The sequence below is a fragment of the Tasmannia lanceolata genome, unplaced genomic scaffold (genome assembly GCF_043159265.1).
Source record: "Tasmannia lanceolata isolate RefF3 unplaced genomic scaffold, GAP_Taslan_0.1 ptg000003l, whole genome shotgun sequence".
Taxonomy (NCBI): Eukaryota; Viridiplantae; Streptophyta; class Magnoliopsida; order Canellales; family Winteraceae; genus Tasmannia; species Tasmannia lanceolata.
The window spans coordinates 3783962-3799993 of record NW_027518680.1 but is presented as its reverse complement, the minus strand read 5'-3'; the positions used below and the strand labels follow the sequence as shown (position 1 = coordinate 3799993).

The following is a 16032-nucleotide window of genomic DNA, read 5'->3' as shown; positions in this document are numbered from 1 at the left end:
ACCCCAGTTGGCCCTTTGCCAATCTGTACATAGCCAAAAAATTTGCAACTCTCTTATTTTGAAAACTGTCGTGTCATAGAAAATGAAGAGGCAAAATGCTTTTCTAATATATTTCCCCCCTCCCTTACAATGACCTTTATAACTTTAGCCCCAAACACGGAAGATAGAGACTTTTGAATTGAGAAAAAAGGCACAAAAGGGACCCTTTAAACTACCAACAAATAGAAATGATCGGCGATGATTTCTATACCTTATAAAAAAATACGAAGATTTTTAATACATATGATGGATATGTTCTTAGTTCCTACTATAAATATAGAAATGTCCTTTGCAGAAGAAATAAAACCACTAGATTCTAGCGGATTTTGCCGGGCTTTTCGCTAGTACAAAGCAAAGTCCAGAGGCTCTGCTTCTGTTCCCTTTAAAATCTTGCTTTAAATGGCATTCATGCTAAAAATCAGTTCACCTTCCATGAAAAACAACCAAACATGAAAGCTTTACTTTTGACCTTCTAGAATCGTTCTGAATTCTCTCTCCATTTGTTCTTCTCTATCTTTTATCTCCATTGTCGAGCTGGGTTTAAAGGGGTTTTGTACTGTTTTGGAGAATAGCTTGGTTTTTGGCTTGGGGAGTTTGGGAACAGGTACTTTCTGGTTCTTCTTCTTTACTGTAACTGGGTATTTATGTTGATGATGGGTTCTTGCTTTCTGGCATCTGGGTTGTTAGAATTAGGTTTTTTTTCATCTTGGTTTTCTGTATTTTCTCTTCATTTTGTTGCTTAGTGGTTTTATAATGTGTTTGTTTATGCAAAATAGAAGGGGCTAGATGTTAGGAGATTCAGATGTATGAAGCTTGGAGTTACTAGTATGACTGCTTAGTATGCTTTTAGGATTCCAAAACAAGTAACTTAGTATGCTTAAGGATGGAGTTCTATCATATGTTTGATTTTTGCTAGAATATGTAGTGATTGTATTTTCTGTTTTTTTTTTATGGTGTTTTCCTATTTTCTATTTTTTTTATGGTGTTTTCTGTCATTTTCTTATCAGTAACATATATTTGCTATTGTTATATTGAACTCAGAAATTATTTATGCTGATGAAGAAATATTTGTTTTGCTTCTGACACACAGGAAAAACAGAGATTGATTTCTACATTTTTATTAAAAAAATGATATTTTTAATACTGAGGGCTAAACATATGCTTTAGCACCAAGGTCGACCTCAAAATACATTGTCTAGCTAATATGCAATGTGCCTCCCCCTCTTGGTCAGGTTAAACTAAGCACTGATGGTGGATACAATGCTGTCTAAGTTGATAGTAGACAAGTTAATAATCTCTCTATACTCGACTCAACTCAACTAAGCCTTTGTCCCAAACTAGTTGGGGTCGGCTATCTTAATAATCTCTCTATCTTAATAGAAAATCACTGGTCCAGAGATCTCCTTGGATAAGTAAATAACCTCTATATTAATACCGTCTCATTGGTTCCTAGGGCTGTTAACTTTGACAGGTTCTACTGTATTTAATTATGTCAGAAGATTCGGAACATTAAGACCCAGACATAGGATAGCTTGGTAGGTGCCTACGCCAACTTGACTTAATCGAAATTGACTACATAATTAGCAAGATAAGTTTCTAGGAGAACATAAAATGTGTCATTTTTATCTTGCAATTCTTAATTTAGTAGCTTCCTATAACTCCATATTTACTGTTTTTATTTCTCATGTCTTAGTTACTAGTGGTTGCTATTTCTATTTTTGGGTGATATTATGTGCTGTTTTATCGGTGTTATTACAGACAATTCTGGCACATTCTTTCTATTGCTATCTTGAACTCAGAGTTGTTTGTGCTAACGGATAAATATCTGTTGTGTTTCCGAAACAATCAGAGGAGAAATAGATTTATTTCAATCTTATTGTTATTTAAAAGGAAAACAGTTCCAAAACCGAACTCCTTTATGAAATAAAAACGAATGTGGAAATGGTGCGGCGCTTTTTTTGGAAGACTTTGCGAATCCATGTCGACTTCCATCCCATACGCAATTGCATGGCATATATGGACTGAGTGCAATAACCGGATATTCTGTGGGAAGGAGCGGAGTCGCTCATATATTCGCTCATATATTACGCTTGATATTAAATTGTCCATCATTAAATGGGCTCATGCTAAGGGTGGTAACCCTTACCCTGTTGGGGACGTTATGAGAAATTGGTTCACAGTCAGCTCCGAGAAGAAATCGCGCGACAAAAACACGCCAAGGTGGAACCCACCTCCAGAGGGGTGGTTCAAACTAAACTTTGACGGGAGCTCCCGCGGCAATCCGGGTAGGGCCGGTGTTGGTGGGGTCATCCAGGATCATAGCGGTTCTATCATAATGTCGTATTCCGGCCCAGCAGGTGTATGTGATGCGAACGAGGCAGAGGTGTCCGCTCTTCTATTTTGCTTGAAATTGTACGTGCAAAACAACCTTGGCCCACTCATTGTGGAAGGTGATTCTGCAAATACCATTGCATGGGCTAAGAACAAGAGCTGCGGGCTGTGGCGCACTGCCTACAAGATTGATGAGATCCGGGTTTTGGTCTCTATCATCCATCCCTCGTTAACTCACATGCGTCGATCGGCGAATTGCATGGCTGACGAATTGGCCAAGGAGGGGGTCAACCGGGACACCATCTTCATTCTCGACCACGCCTGTCTGTAGGGCATTTGGTTACGTTTTTCAGCTTTATCATGTATTTCAGTCTTTCTGTATGGTCATAGTTGTTTTTTGGGGAAGGCTCGTCCCCTAGTAATGACTCTGATTTCATGCAATAAATTCTGTTATCTTTTCAAAAAAAAAAAAAAGACAAATGTGGAAATGATTGTTGATTGCGTCATTTTCACAATGTTTTTTTTTTCTTTTTTTGCATATATGGGGATTTAAGCTCTCTTCTTTGTTTTCTTGCGCACGTGTCACGATAGAAGATCCTATCTATTTTTACAAAATGGATTTCCGTTTTGCTAGCAGTCCTTTTTCTAACAACATGATGCTTTAAAACTTAGCACCTTAGTTGTGGATTATATTCCAGTGGGTGTTCCGAGACACGAATTATAACATAAAATAGAAAAAAGAAGAGAAAAACGATAGCAAAAACTAAAGCAACACATTACTACAGATTGTAATGAGCCTACCATTTATTCATATCAAATTAACATCTATAAAAAATCAACATAATGTATCATTTATATTATCCATATAAAGAAAGGTTTCTTTTATTATTAACCCTCCCAACTTTAATTGGAGATGGTTTCTAATCTGAATAAGCCCTTAAGGACATCAAATTTTTGTAGAAAAACTGGTAAAAAAATTAAAAAGTACTGATCAGAACAAACCGGGACAAGTGGAATGATCGGAGCAATCAGCAATGTCCAAAATTGGCCAGAACACAGGCCAATACTTTCCGATACAATTTTTTGTTTTGTTTTCCTTACGGCAACGGAATATTCCAGAAATGCCCGGAACAGAATTGATAACTAAGCTTAGGACCAAAACAAGATACTTTACGGCTAAGATCAATTTCAAAATACAGTAACTAGATGATATACATTACTCCGAGCTGCTTGTAAAGCAAATTCACCTTAATACTCAGTCTTCTGATCTGGTGCCTCTAACATGTATTGTGCTTTTAATGTGCAATACAGCAATTTTCAGTTTCCATTTGAGCATGATTTTTTGAACAAGTATAACGCAGTCCAAAGAGCAGTTCTCAGTCTAAGAACTATTACGTGTTTTCGGCATAACGAATGTGTTGTGCCTGCCATGACAGTTCTGTCTGAAAAGTAGCGTCCATATGAAGTTCTTGAAAATCAATCATGGAGGAGCTGTCAAATATGGTAACATATTATGTAGGAATGATGGTTTCTCCTACTTATTTCATCCCATATTGTTCGGAATGTTTTTTCTTTCCTCTTATACAAATATTGCTTGCACTTTGAATTCATGTTCCATACTATTGCTCTATCTAGGACTCAACATGCTCTTATGCAAGATGCTGTTCTGGTTTGTGAACTCTGTTTCCCCATCATTTTTATCCCTTGTAGAACTTTATGTCCTTTTAGGGTCAAGGGCTGGTGGCCACTTGTAGGGTTGCCATGTTACTAGCATTTGATTTGCTTCCCTTGGAAGCATGTGTCACAAGAGAAACCCAAGGAAGAACTGCAATAGAAAACCCAAGAAGAAACCCCGAGAAGAAACTCTCTCTCTCTCTCTCTCTCCCTCTCCAAGAGGTAGCCGACACACCTCAAGAAAGAAGCCCACGCCAAGCTCTTGACGCACCGAGAGAAATCTCTCTTTTTTTTATACCTTAGGTTTTGACGAAACCTAAAAAACCTTGGTCCTAATTTTGTTTCCACTGACTTCCCACAAGCCTTGGGAAACAAGGCAACTTTCCCAACAGTATGGAATAGATGGAAGCCAACTTTGTCATTGGAGATGGCAACAGATTATCTTGTTCAAAGATGAGGAATGCAGGGAGATATCTCTGACTGGTCATTTCCTTACCATATTCTATTAAGACTCTAGACCCAAACTTCAGGGTGGGTGGCTATTTATATTTCTAGGAATTGGTCCATTCAATGGGTTCCCAGTATTGAAACGGAATTCAGGGTAGGTAGGCCTCTTCATCTCTGTTAGAGTTCTTATCCCTTTAAGAGAATTAAAGGATACCTTCATAATTCACCTTGATCTTTGTAGTCCAATCGGTTCTTTATTTTATTATCCAATGGCTTCTTTATTTTATTGTTTGGTTGCTCCAACTTAAACAACATCAGCTCCATCCTATATCCTCTCCTTTATGGAAATTAGATGTATCACATTGAGCTAGCATCTCAGAGAGAAAAAAAAAACGTTTACTGGTTACCATATAGTAAAATGAGACATTGCATCAAAGATTTCTTGTTTTTTGTGGGAATCCATAGGAGACATTATATTAGTTCATTGTCTTTAGACATGAAAATATTCTTCTATAGGTTTCTAATATCTTTATTTATACTTTGATTAATTCTTTGTCCACGCTGAGGTGTAGGTGTTGTGCATTTGGAAGTGAAAGGATTTGTTATCTATTGAAATTCCTTTTCCCATTGACCATCAATGATCAGTGGAAGGCGACGAATGTTAGGCTAATCACATACCAAGTGGTGGGTGAATGTTAGGGCCATCATAATTGGTATGTTTGAGAGGGATTTTTCTACCTTTTTTGAGTAGTTTCTATGGGAGTGGGACAGAGTCTCAAGATCGAATTGATCATGTATGCTCTATTCTACAGTATCTTAAGATTGAATTGATCATGCAAGATCTATTCTCCCTATTTGAGATTATGTGTATATGTTTGCCCTATCCCTAAATGGGTGGTTCGAGATTAACTTCTATGGAAGCAACAAAAAAGCGAGAGGTCCATGGAAGCGACAAAAAATTGAAGAAGTAACACGTCCTTTTCCTGACCTTGTGGGCAAAGCTCACACAATGGAGGATGAGGTTCAAACCAGGGTCAGTCCTCCTCTGTGCTCAGAAACACACTTTCTGGAGTAAGTTTCTTCATTGATTTGAAAAAGTACTACTTACATGTTAAATAGAAAACCCACTTTGTAGCCACTTACTCTAAAACTTCTACCCAAACCAATCTAGATACTGTAACCCTTAGATACTGTAACCCTTATCTCTTAGACTCCTACCCATACCAAACAACTAGATAGCAAACTCACAAGCTACACAAATCTAAACTTATTTATTCTACCCTAGTGGGGCCCATGTATAACACGCATACATCCTTCCCCCTCCCTTCGAATAACCTGGTCCTCCAGGTTAGCATCTCGATTCAAAGCATTGTTCCTACTCTCTTCATGAATTTCTTTCTGCTAGTAACCCTCCATCAAATACAACATTTGTGTCTTGCACCTACGTCCCGAAGAGAACTTTTCGTTGCAGTTATAGCACAATCCTTGGGCACGCCTCTCCTGAATTTGGGCCGGAGTAAGTCACGTAATAGTTGGGTTTGGGATGAATTGTGGGCAATCATGCTGGAATCTCTCTGATTTTTGTCATTGTCAGGTGTCAGGTCCAGAAAAATTGCCTATGAGCTTTCATTTTCTCCTCTTGTAGCCGAGCAAGCCCAACGCCGGCCGAGGAAGTAGGTTGAAACATTTGAGCATCTAACCGAATATCTTCCTTAAGCCCTCCTACGAAGCAACTGATCATGAAAGCTTCATTTAGACCCTCCGTACGATTAGCCAAAGTTTCAAATTGTGCTTGATAGTCTTGTACATTGGAGACTTGTCTCAACTTGGCTAATGTGGCCGTCAGATATTCATACCCCGTAGGTCCGAATCGCACTTCCAATGCTTGCGCAAACGCGTGCCAGTTTATCACAACATCCAACTTCTCCATCCATCTATATACCATTGAAGAACTGCTCCTTCAAGGTGGAAAGAAGCTATCACCATTTTCTGATGGACGGGAGTTTGGTGAAAAGCGAAGTCGGATCTTCATAATCTGTAGGTCCGAACCGCACTTCCAATGCTAGTGCAAACACGCGCCAATTTGCCACAACATCCAACTTCTCCATCCATCTATATACCATTGAAGAACTGCTCCTTCACTGTGGGAAGAAGCTATCACCGTTCTCTGATGGACGGGGAGTTTGGTGATAAGTGAAGAATTGATCCTCTTGATAAATCTACCCAGATGAGTCTTGGCCATCGAATGAAGGAAAATCTAATCGCATCGCACAGGTTTGGATAGTTCCACCATGTGTTGTGTAACAAGTCTCATCCTGTCGATTGACGGAACTGTTTGTTGAATCCTCTCGTTTATCACGTCCCAAATCTCTAGATAACTGATCGTACTTGTTGTCCATGGCGGTGATCTTGTGAGCTTGGTAAGTAGTTGATTAAAAAAGAAGCTCGGTGGTGTTTTATATTGATAAAAGAAGAAAAAAAAAGAAAAAAAGAAAAATCTGGTGTTGTTTTGCATTGATCATAAAAAAATTAAAAAAGAAAAGAAAAGAAAAAGCTGGTGGGGATTTGTATTCATCTTCTAGCTTGAATAGGGAATTACAAAGAGTATTATGTTAAACCATGTCCACGAGAAGGGTGATCTTTTGTGTTTTCCTTTCTATTTATTCATTCTAAATTTACTCCCAATGTGCTCTTACCATCATCGACGGTGAAATCTTATTCATGATAGGAAGGATCTCCAATAGAACAAACAAATGGGATTCGATGAAGACCGACATCACCTTTGGGTGAATGATCTTTTTGATCTCTCCGCCTCTCATTCGCATACCTTCTTATTCTTCTTGTTCAGGCTTCATAGCAATCGTACTTGGACTCTTGTCCCTCGTTATCCTGGTATGAACATTGTTGGTAGTCATTGGTATATCAAATTCAATCTCGTTCTAATGGTGGAATCGAGCGTTAGTTGGCCCGGCTTGAAAGTGCCCGACCCAAATCTGGATGATCTTCCCTTTCTCAATGAGTGAGAAAGCAAGAGCCAGTCAGAGAGTCACCATATATACAAAGCTATGAACTAGTGATTTTTTCAGAAGTATGTGTATGTTTCTTTTGTTCATGAACTGCAATTATTTTCTTAGAGTTTGATAAAACTTTTGATGCAATCTGTAACACAGGAAACATGTCAGTGCCAGCAGTATGTTTGAATTCTGTATGTTTTTTGGTGAAGCCATTTGTGTATATTTTCACTTATTCCTGAGGTTAATATAATGACCTTTCCTCTTATAGACTCTTTGAATCAAATCGCACGTAGTTGGTTATTTACATTTTCAAACATCAATTGCATTTGTAGTTGCTCTTGCATCTTATTACAGAAGTTTAGTAGTTTCCTTTTTTAGCTTTAAAAGTCAATCGTAATTCACAATTAAACTGTATTTTGCCTTCCTGATTCATTACTTATCTGTTATTTTTATGTTAAATCTCAGTATATAACTGCCTTCTATCTTTTGCATGTGCTTTAGTGAATTTCTAACGATTTAAGATCTTCTAGTGAAGAGAGGAAACATCACGTGTGTGGTCTCGGTTGAAGTTCTTTGGGCGAAATGTTGCTTGAAAAGTGGAGAACCAACATGTTTTGCCTCCTGATCTTCATCTTTTCCTGTGTATCAGGTATTTCAGTATATTTGTTTAGCAATATTTTGTGCTCAGGTCTATACTTCCTTTGATACGCAATCGAAATTCTGCCCATAATAATTAATCAAATAAGAGAGTTTCCAGTCTCTAGGATGAGCATTTTATAAGATTTCTTCTACTTATTTTGGTTCACCCAGGTTTTGGTTTGTTGACTTGAAATTTTTTTAATCCATTCTTAATTTTTTTTTCCATAATATGTTGGTGCCCATATTATCTCCTATTAATTAAGTTGTTACATTTACTGAATGATATTTGATATGCTACCTTTTTACCATAATTGTAACTCTTAAGCTTTTCTTCCGGATCAGAATTTAGAGTTTCAAGTTCAAGTATGACATAAGACAAACTAGAACATGTTAAGATCATATTTTCTTAGCTGTTTCCTGATTCTCTTTGGTGCTATGGTTTGAACTGTAATAATTTTTTATTTGAAATTATTCTAATTTTTCTCTTCCCTCTCTGTATGTTGTCTATTCATCTTTTTTTTTTTTGATGGGTAAGCTGGGGTTAGGCAGGGACCCCCTACCGGTCTATTCATCTTTTTGGCATGCAACAATTGCACGAACCACACTGTGCTCTTCACCATTGTATGTTTTCTTTTGTTTAAGTTTTCATTGGCATCTATCTCTTTCTATTGCACATATATATATAGCTCTTTTTTGGTTGGATTTATCTTTTCTGCAAACTGTTAATGAATCTTGTTTTCAAACTTCATAGGTGCATTCGTAGGGATTAACATTGGCACAGATCTTTCCAACATGCCGGCGGCAGCGACTGTCGTGGAAATCCTGAAAGCCCAGAAGATCACCCAAGTTCGCCTCTTTGACACCGATAACCGGATGCTAAGAGCTCTTGCCAACACCGGAATTGAGGTCATGGTTGGGGTTCCCAATGACCAACTTCTAGGGATTGGAGAATCTCGATCAACAGCCGCTGATTGGATCAACCGGAATGTTGCAGCTTTCTTGCCAGCAACGAATATCACAGCCATTGCTGTTGGCAGTGAGGTCCTGACTTCGATCCCCGACGCTGCCCTTGTTCTACTTCCATCCATGCAGTTCCTTCATTCCGCTCTCGTGGCCTCTAATTTAAATTTTCAGGTGAAAATCTCAAGCCCCCAATCTATGGATATGATCCCTAAACCATTCCCCCCGTCAACAGCCACCTTCAATTCCACATGGAATAATATTACGTGCCAGTTTCTTCAGTTTTTGAAGAACACAAATTCCTTTTTCATGTTAAATGCCCATCCATATTATGGTTACATCAATGGAAATGGGATCTTCCCAATCGATTATGCACTTTTCCGGCCTCTCTCTCCAACCAAGCAGATTGTCGATGCCAATACTCTTTTTCACTACACCAGCATGTTCGATGCCATGGTTGATGCTGCTTATTACTCGATGGAGGCACTAAATTTTTCGGGAATTCCAGTCCTTGTGACGGAATCGGGATGGCCTTGGCTTGGTGGGGCCAATGAACCTGATGCCACAGTTGACAATGCAGTGGACTACAACAGCAACCTAATCCGCCGTGTGGGCAACAATTCAGGCACCCCGAGCCAACCATCTATCCCCACAAGTGCATACATCTACGAGCTCTTCAATGAGGATCTTCGACCGGGGCCCATATCTGAGAAGAACTGGGGAGTGTTCTTTCCAAATGGGACCGCTGTTTATGGTCTAACTTTCAATAGTAATCCAGTTGGTGGGGTGAACTCATCGGGTGTTGGAGCCTTCTGTGTGGCCAGCACTAAAGCGACTGATGATGGGCTTTTGAGTGGTTTAAACTGGGCTTGTGGGCCCGGAAATGCAAATTGTAGTGCCATTCAACCTGGGCAGCCATGTTATAGTCCTGACACTCTTCAGAACCATGCTTCCTATGCCTACAATGATTATTACCACAGAACACAGGCAACTGGAGGAACCTGTGACTTTGGTGGTACAGCTATGATTAGTTCATCTGATCCCAGTGAGCTCTAGATTCTTCTTTGAACAGCATTTCTTGAATTTCTACATTAAAAGCAATTTGATCAATTTGTTCATTGGTACAAATTGATCATTTCTTGTGAATCACTGGTTTGAACTAGTCTCCCTACTTACTTTTTGAAAAGAAAACTTGCCTCCACCTAATGTCATGAATTTCATTCTTTTTTTTTTCCACATGAATTCCAACTTTAGAGAAATGTCTTTCTGATTCCTAATGGGTCACCCTTTGCAGGCTATGGTTCATGCATTTTCGCGGGAAGGTGAGTGTTCTACAAGTTCAATTTCAAATGATTTTCTTCCCATCTATCTAGCTCACCAAGTTCAATTTTTGTAACAGCTTGAGATCGAATACAAGCTTTGGTAACACACCTCCTGCATTAGAACCTTCACCCACTGGCAGTGGAGTTTCGACTCTGAGAGTTTCCAAGATCGTATTTCTGATATCAGCGATAATTCTTTGTTTTCTCTGAGTGGGAAAAGCTCATCCAATTTTGCACCAATGTGCTGTTGATTAAGGCAGGACTGCAGTGGCATCGAGTCATAGAGATTTGGGAGCTCAATGTGCAATTTCAGTTATATTGTTCCTTTTTTTTTTTCATTCCTATGACTGCATTTTACTTGGTTCTTTTCTTCTCTAGCTATGCTTCAAATGGTGTGGTGTTTGAAGTTGCTGAATGTTACTGAATGTTCAGTTACTGAATGTTCTAAACCTTCAGACAGAAGTTTAAATGGATTTATTGATTTGTTGTATGGAGCAGGATTATTTTCATCCCTTCCATTTTGGACTTGGGAATAAATATCTTGACAAACCATACTGTGCCCGGCTCTATTGTTCCTGAGTTCTGGTACAAGCAGGCCAGAGTTCATTTGGGCTCCACCGAACGATCCAAAGTCCAAACCATCCAACCGCTAGGACCCACTGTGGATGGACAGTGACTCAAAATTCCCTTCCATCAGATAATCATTGTTCCTCTTACTTGGCCCCATCTGTATTCCTTTTGGAACACAGTTATTTCCCAGAGTTATTTTCATGGATCTTTGAAGGTGAAAATGATCTCTCATATATGAAGTAGACTTCATTATTCAATACCCACCAAAGATTCCTGTATGCATTTTTCATCTCATGTAATGAATTCTAGTAAGATCAAATTTTATTGCAACTGCTTTTTTAACCGAAAGCAAATGATGATAAGAGCTTTATGGTTCTGCAATTGAGAAATTTAAGCAAAAACAAGCTCCCATTTGCAGATATTAAAGGCAGCATCTTGGGAAATGATATATGCTCTCCCTCTTTTTCTTTTTTTTATTGGTAAGCTGGGGTTTGGCGGGGACTCCTACCGGTTTATTAGAATGAGAAAGATGATACAATCAGCATACAAACTCAAACCCTATCACAAGAATAGGGATACGAACCAAGAGAACAACAACAAGACCTATCCTTAGAAGCAGTATATAAGGAAAGGAAAGATGGAACCTAATAATCAAGGTCTATCATCCTCTTACTCAACTTCATAGCTCTGTGGCTCTTCTGCAAATTCTGCTAGTTCTTTCTACTTATTTCCTGCCGATCTTCATTTTCGTGGAGTTTGTGAGCAATATGGTTTATGTGACTTGGGCTCTCACCTTCCACTGCGCTTTCGTCTTCTTCCTATGCTTCCTCTTCCTTATATAGCACATCTGCTCTCCCTCTTGTTAAGGATGACAAAAATTGACGGTTTGGCTCTTTCTTGGTGGAACCCTAAATAAGGCTTGGCTTGACTTATGATTGTGGTTAGGGTTAACAGATCTGATTATGTACATGAGGTAGAAATGGGGTCCAATAAATGCCTTTGAAGGAGCATAAGGGCCCCATTTTCCTTTCCCGAACATAGGATGATCCAAACCATTCATTTGTAAATAGGCCGTGCTCCAAAAATAATTGGTGATCCTAACCCTCCAATCTTAGTAGACGACACATTATATAAACCTCCAATGAGCAGAGGGTTAGGATCATCCTATGGAGATGATTTCACCAATTTACGTTGGGGCCCAACAAATGAATGGTTTGGATCATCCTATTGCGTGTACCCCACAGTTCACCATCCTCTATTTAGTCGACCTTTGTAATTGGATAAAATATTGCCAGAATAACCAGCTAGACAATTTCAAGATAAGTTTATCCAATTACGATAGCCAATCCTGGAACAGAACATAATAAGGCATCAATTTTTCATTTCTCATTCACCAGAGGGTGGAAGAAGGCAAAGGAATGTCGGGGGCAAATTGTTCGTGGGCTTCAACAACGTCTGTGTCAACTTCAGGGAAGAGGATTCAGAAGGAGATGTTGGAATTTAACAGTGACCCTCCTGCCGATTGCTCAGCTGGACCCAAAGGAGACAATCTCTATCAATGGGTCTCTACCATTTTAGGCCCTCCAGGTCTTTCTTTACCTTCATTACTTTTTTTCTTTATATCTTGTTTCCATTCTAGCTTTAATAATTCCTCCCAAGTACTTCCTAAATTCCATTTTTATGTTCCAAGAAGAAAACCCAACTGAAATATAATCTAATCAACTTATTAAAGTACCATAATATCTTCAAGCAAGAAGGAGATGAAATGGGGTTTTAGCTGATTTTTTATTTTCTTATTTGCAGGATCACCATATGAAGGTGGTGTCTTTTTTCTTGACATTACATTCCCAAGTGATTATCCATTCAAACCTCCTAAGGTATGCCTGATTTTCATGGTTTGTCATTCACTTGTTTTCTATTTTTCCCCCTTTTGTGAGGACATGATTTTACTACCATGTTTAAGACTGACTTCATCAAAATTTGGTCTTCTATATATATATATATATATATATATATATATATATATATATATATATATATATATATATATATATATATATATATATATGGTATGGGAAGTGCAAATATTGTGGGCTAATGAACCCATAAGAGAGAATACTCTGCTATTTACCAAATGTTCATTGGAAATGAAAGTCATACACTTGATTGTTCCCGTGTCTCCTGCACTACTCATCCTCAACTTGGTGCCTGAGTACTGGTCATGCCAACATTTTTTACTTCCCTAAGATCCTTGTTAAAGAGACCTTCCAACTGATCAGATTTTCATGTGAAGTCTTGATGATCTTGTCCATTGCTTTCTTTCTTACAAAATGTTTATGAACTTACTATATGTTTGGTGTGCTCACAGAAAACTGGATTGGTAGAAATATGTGAAGGTATTTGAATTATCATAAAACATGTTCATGGGATAAAATGGTTTGTTCACCTTTTGACAGTATTCTAGTGATATGAACTTGAAAATGCTTGAAAACACTTGAAAACATTACCCTTTGCTTTAGATCTTGATATGAAAGGAATGATCTTTTTCTTGTTAGGGCAATGGCATTGTCCCCCAACAAAGGTTCAATAACCTGTGGCTCAGTTTCTATTAGTCATACAGTTGGCCCGCTGTGCAGTAGCATATATGGGTACCTTATAGATGATTCTGCCTCCTCGTTAGCCAACTTTGAAGGCCTTATTTATCATCTATGGAAGATGATATATGTTTTGAAGCAAGCTCCTATGGCAGTTTTTGCATAATTCACCAGTCATTGAAAAAGCTGCTTTTTAGCTCTCTTCATGTGATGATACAATGTTTATTAACAATTTTGGGTTAGCGGGGGTTGTATATGAGTTTTTTTGGATAAATTTTTATCCATCAGGGAATGTAAGGCTGGGGGAAACCATAATTGACAGGTTTTGAATGTTGGCATCCTAACTCTTGATCCTTTACTCACTGTTCCCTCAGCTTCTTTCCCTAACAGGTCTTGGCCAAAAGGATTTTCATTTCTCAGTCCAAGTTCCAAATCTGTGTTTTGTGTTTATATTGGACTTTATCCTTCAATTGAGAAAGATGTCATGTCTCACCATGTGGACAGGGAATGCTTTCTTTACTCCTATGATTGACTAATCCTGTACTTTTTGGACGAGACTAAAGGGGAGAATTTTCAAGCTTTCCTTGCTTTCTCAGCCAATGATTCATCTCTCAACATCATGTGTCCCTGTCTCACCCATGCCAGCCTCAATAATTATTGACCTCTTTGCCTGTTCTCGTTGTGTTCTAGCTGGTGGCTCTTATAGTTTACTAATACATCTGAGACACCGGTGCATTTTACACCATACACAACTTTCTAAGTTTGTTAGTCATCCAGAGGCTAGTATCCTCTTGGTTGCTTCGTTGTTTGTGCAAATCACTCATCGAATTTAGTCCCTTTAGCTAAAACATTGTTTTTCAAAAAAAAAACTTAGGATAAAAGTAGGGGTGGCAACGGTTCGGTTTGACCCCCAAACCGAACCGAACCGGAATTTGAATCGGTTTGGTTCTACCAAACCGAAACCAAACCGAAATTTGAATCGGTTTGGTTTAACCAAACTGAAACCGAATTTTCGGTTTGGTTTCGGTTCAATTCGGCCAATTTTGCCACCCCTTACTCATAATCATTGGAAATCGGGGGCAACGGTTCGGTTTCGGTTTGGTTTGACCCCCCAAATCGAACCGAACCGGAATTTGAATCGGTTTGGTTTAAGCAAACCGAAACTGAATTTTCGGTTCGGTTTCGGTTCGCCACCCCTAGATATAAGGTGATGGTAAAGCTTAAACTATAAAAAAGACACATACATTGAATCATAACTTTGTGTTCTTTCTGTAAATAAGTTGGGTTCAACAGATAGAAAAGAGTACACATGAAGCTGTCATATTTGAAAATGGATAATGAAGAATAGCTCCATTTTGGGATGGATTATAATGTAATCTCCAGTTGTATTTCTCAAAAGACTCAAAACTTGTATAATTAGATCTTATAAATACTATATATAAAAAATCCTTGAAAGTCGATGTAAAACGCCATTATCTGAAGCTGTGTGAATATGGTTATTCTGCCATGCATCTATTTCTGATCTTCTTTCTTATTTGGGTGTGCAGGTGGTATTTAAAACTCGAATCTACCACTGCAATGTTGATTCTGCTGGCAATGTTAGTCTTGACATCTTGAAAGATAATTGGAGTCCTGCTTCAACAATTTCAAAGGTTCTATTGGCGATCAGATCGATATTCACCAATCCCAATCCCGACCCAAGTATTGTTGTATTCTTCTGCAAGTCCTTTGAATTAATCTTGGAGATTTTCTTTCTAAACCTGAGTTATTTCTTTCTCACAGATAACCCACTTGTCGTCTCAAGCATTGCTCACTTGTACTTGAGCAATAGAGTTAAACATGATGAAGTAGCTGCAGAGTGGACTATGCGATTTGCTAGGTAAAAACTTGTTTACCCATCAGATAAACTGGTATGGATATGATAGGACTTGGACTAATAAAGGACCAAACAGATAGTGAATTCACGAACTAGGTTATGGTTTATGCAATAGTTTGGTGTTTCTCAACAAATATATCCCTTCTCTTCTATAGGCATAATGTATATTAAGTGTTTTCATTGTAAATAATAGTTTTCCAGCAAGCATACTATCTGAACAGTAGTAGTCTGGTTCTGAGTGAGGCCAATGTAGAAAGCATTATTAATACTATACGCTGATCTGTTTTAATGGAAGAATCTAGTGTTGATCTTCTTTGGTTTTGTACTCCAATGTTATAATTATCTGAGATCAGAATTCTTCTTCTTTTTGAATGGCTGAGATCAGCATTCTCTCCAGAAGAATTTCCATGACATCCTTTTTGTTTCTGTACAAGTTACTGTTTTGACAGCATGGCATTCTTTTGCTCCTATTTGTTAAGCAATCTGTCTGGTCTATATTTTCATAGGCAGATTGAAGACTTCAGATATTCTGACTAAATGAATTGTTGCATATAAATCACATCTAG

General features: G+C 38.3%; 2 protein-coding genes across 4 annotated transcripts; both read left to right on the top strand.

Annotated features, from left to right (window-relative positions):
• Positions 1–215: 215 nt before the first annotated feature.
• LOC143848118 (O-Glycosyl hydrolases family 17 protein) lies at positions 216–11325 on the top strand. Of its 3 annotated transcripts, none has more exons than XM_077356965.1 (5): positions 216–643; positions 8041–8154; positions 8896–10149; positions 10399–10426; positions 10504–11325. In XM_077356965.1, exons 2-5 carry the CDS (start codon positions 8088–8090, stop codon positions 10634–10636), a joined length of 1482 nt encoding a protein of 493 aa, XP_077213080.1. In that variant the 5' UTR covers positions 216–643; positions 8041–8087; the 3' UTR covers positions 10637–11325. The 3 variants fall into 3 exon arrangements, with proteins under 3 accessions (XP_077213080.1, XP_077213072.1, XP_077213063.1); XM_077356957.1 differs by having other exon boundaries at positions 8007–8154; XM_077356948.1 differs by having other exon boundaries at positions 217–643; positions 8036–8154.
• A 1002-nt stretch (positions 11326–12327) lies between these two features.
• On the top strand, positions 12328–15778 carry FUS9 (Ubiquitin-conjugating enzyme family protein). The gene is made up of 4 exons (XM_077356978.1): positions 12328–12583; positions 12800–12873; positions 15138–15291; positions 15373–15778. The coding sequence occupies exons 1-4, from the start codon at positions 12415–12417 to the stop codon at positions 15471–15473; spliced, it is 498 nt and encodes a 165-aa protein (XP_077213093.1). The 5' UTR covers positions 12328–12414; the 3' UTR covers positions 15474–15778.
• The last annotated feature ends 254 nt before the right edge of the window (positions 15779–16032 follow it).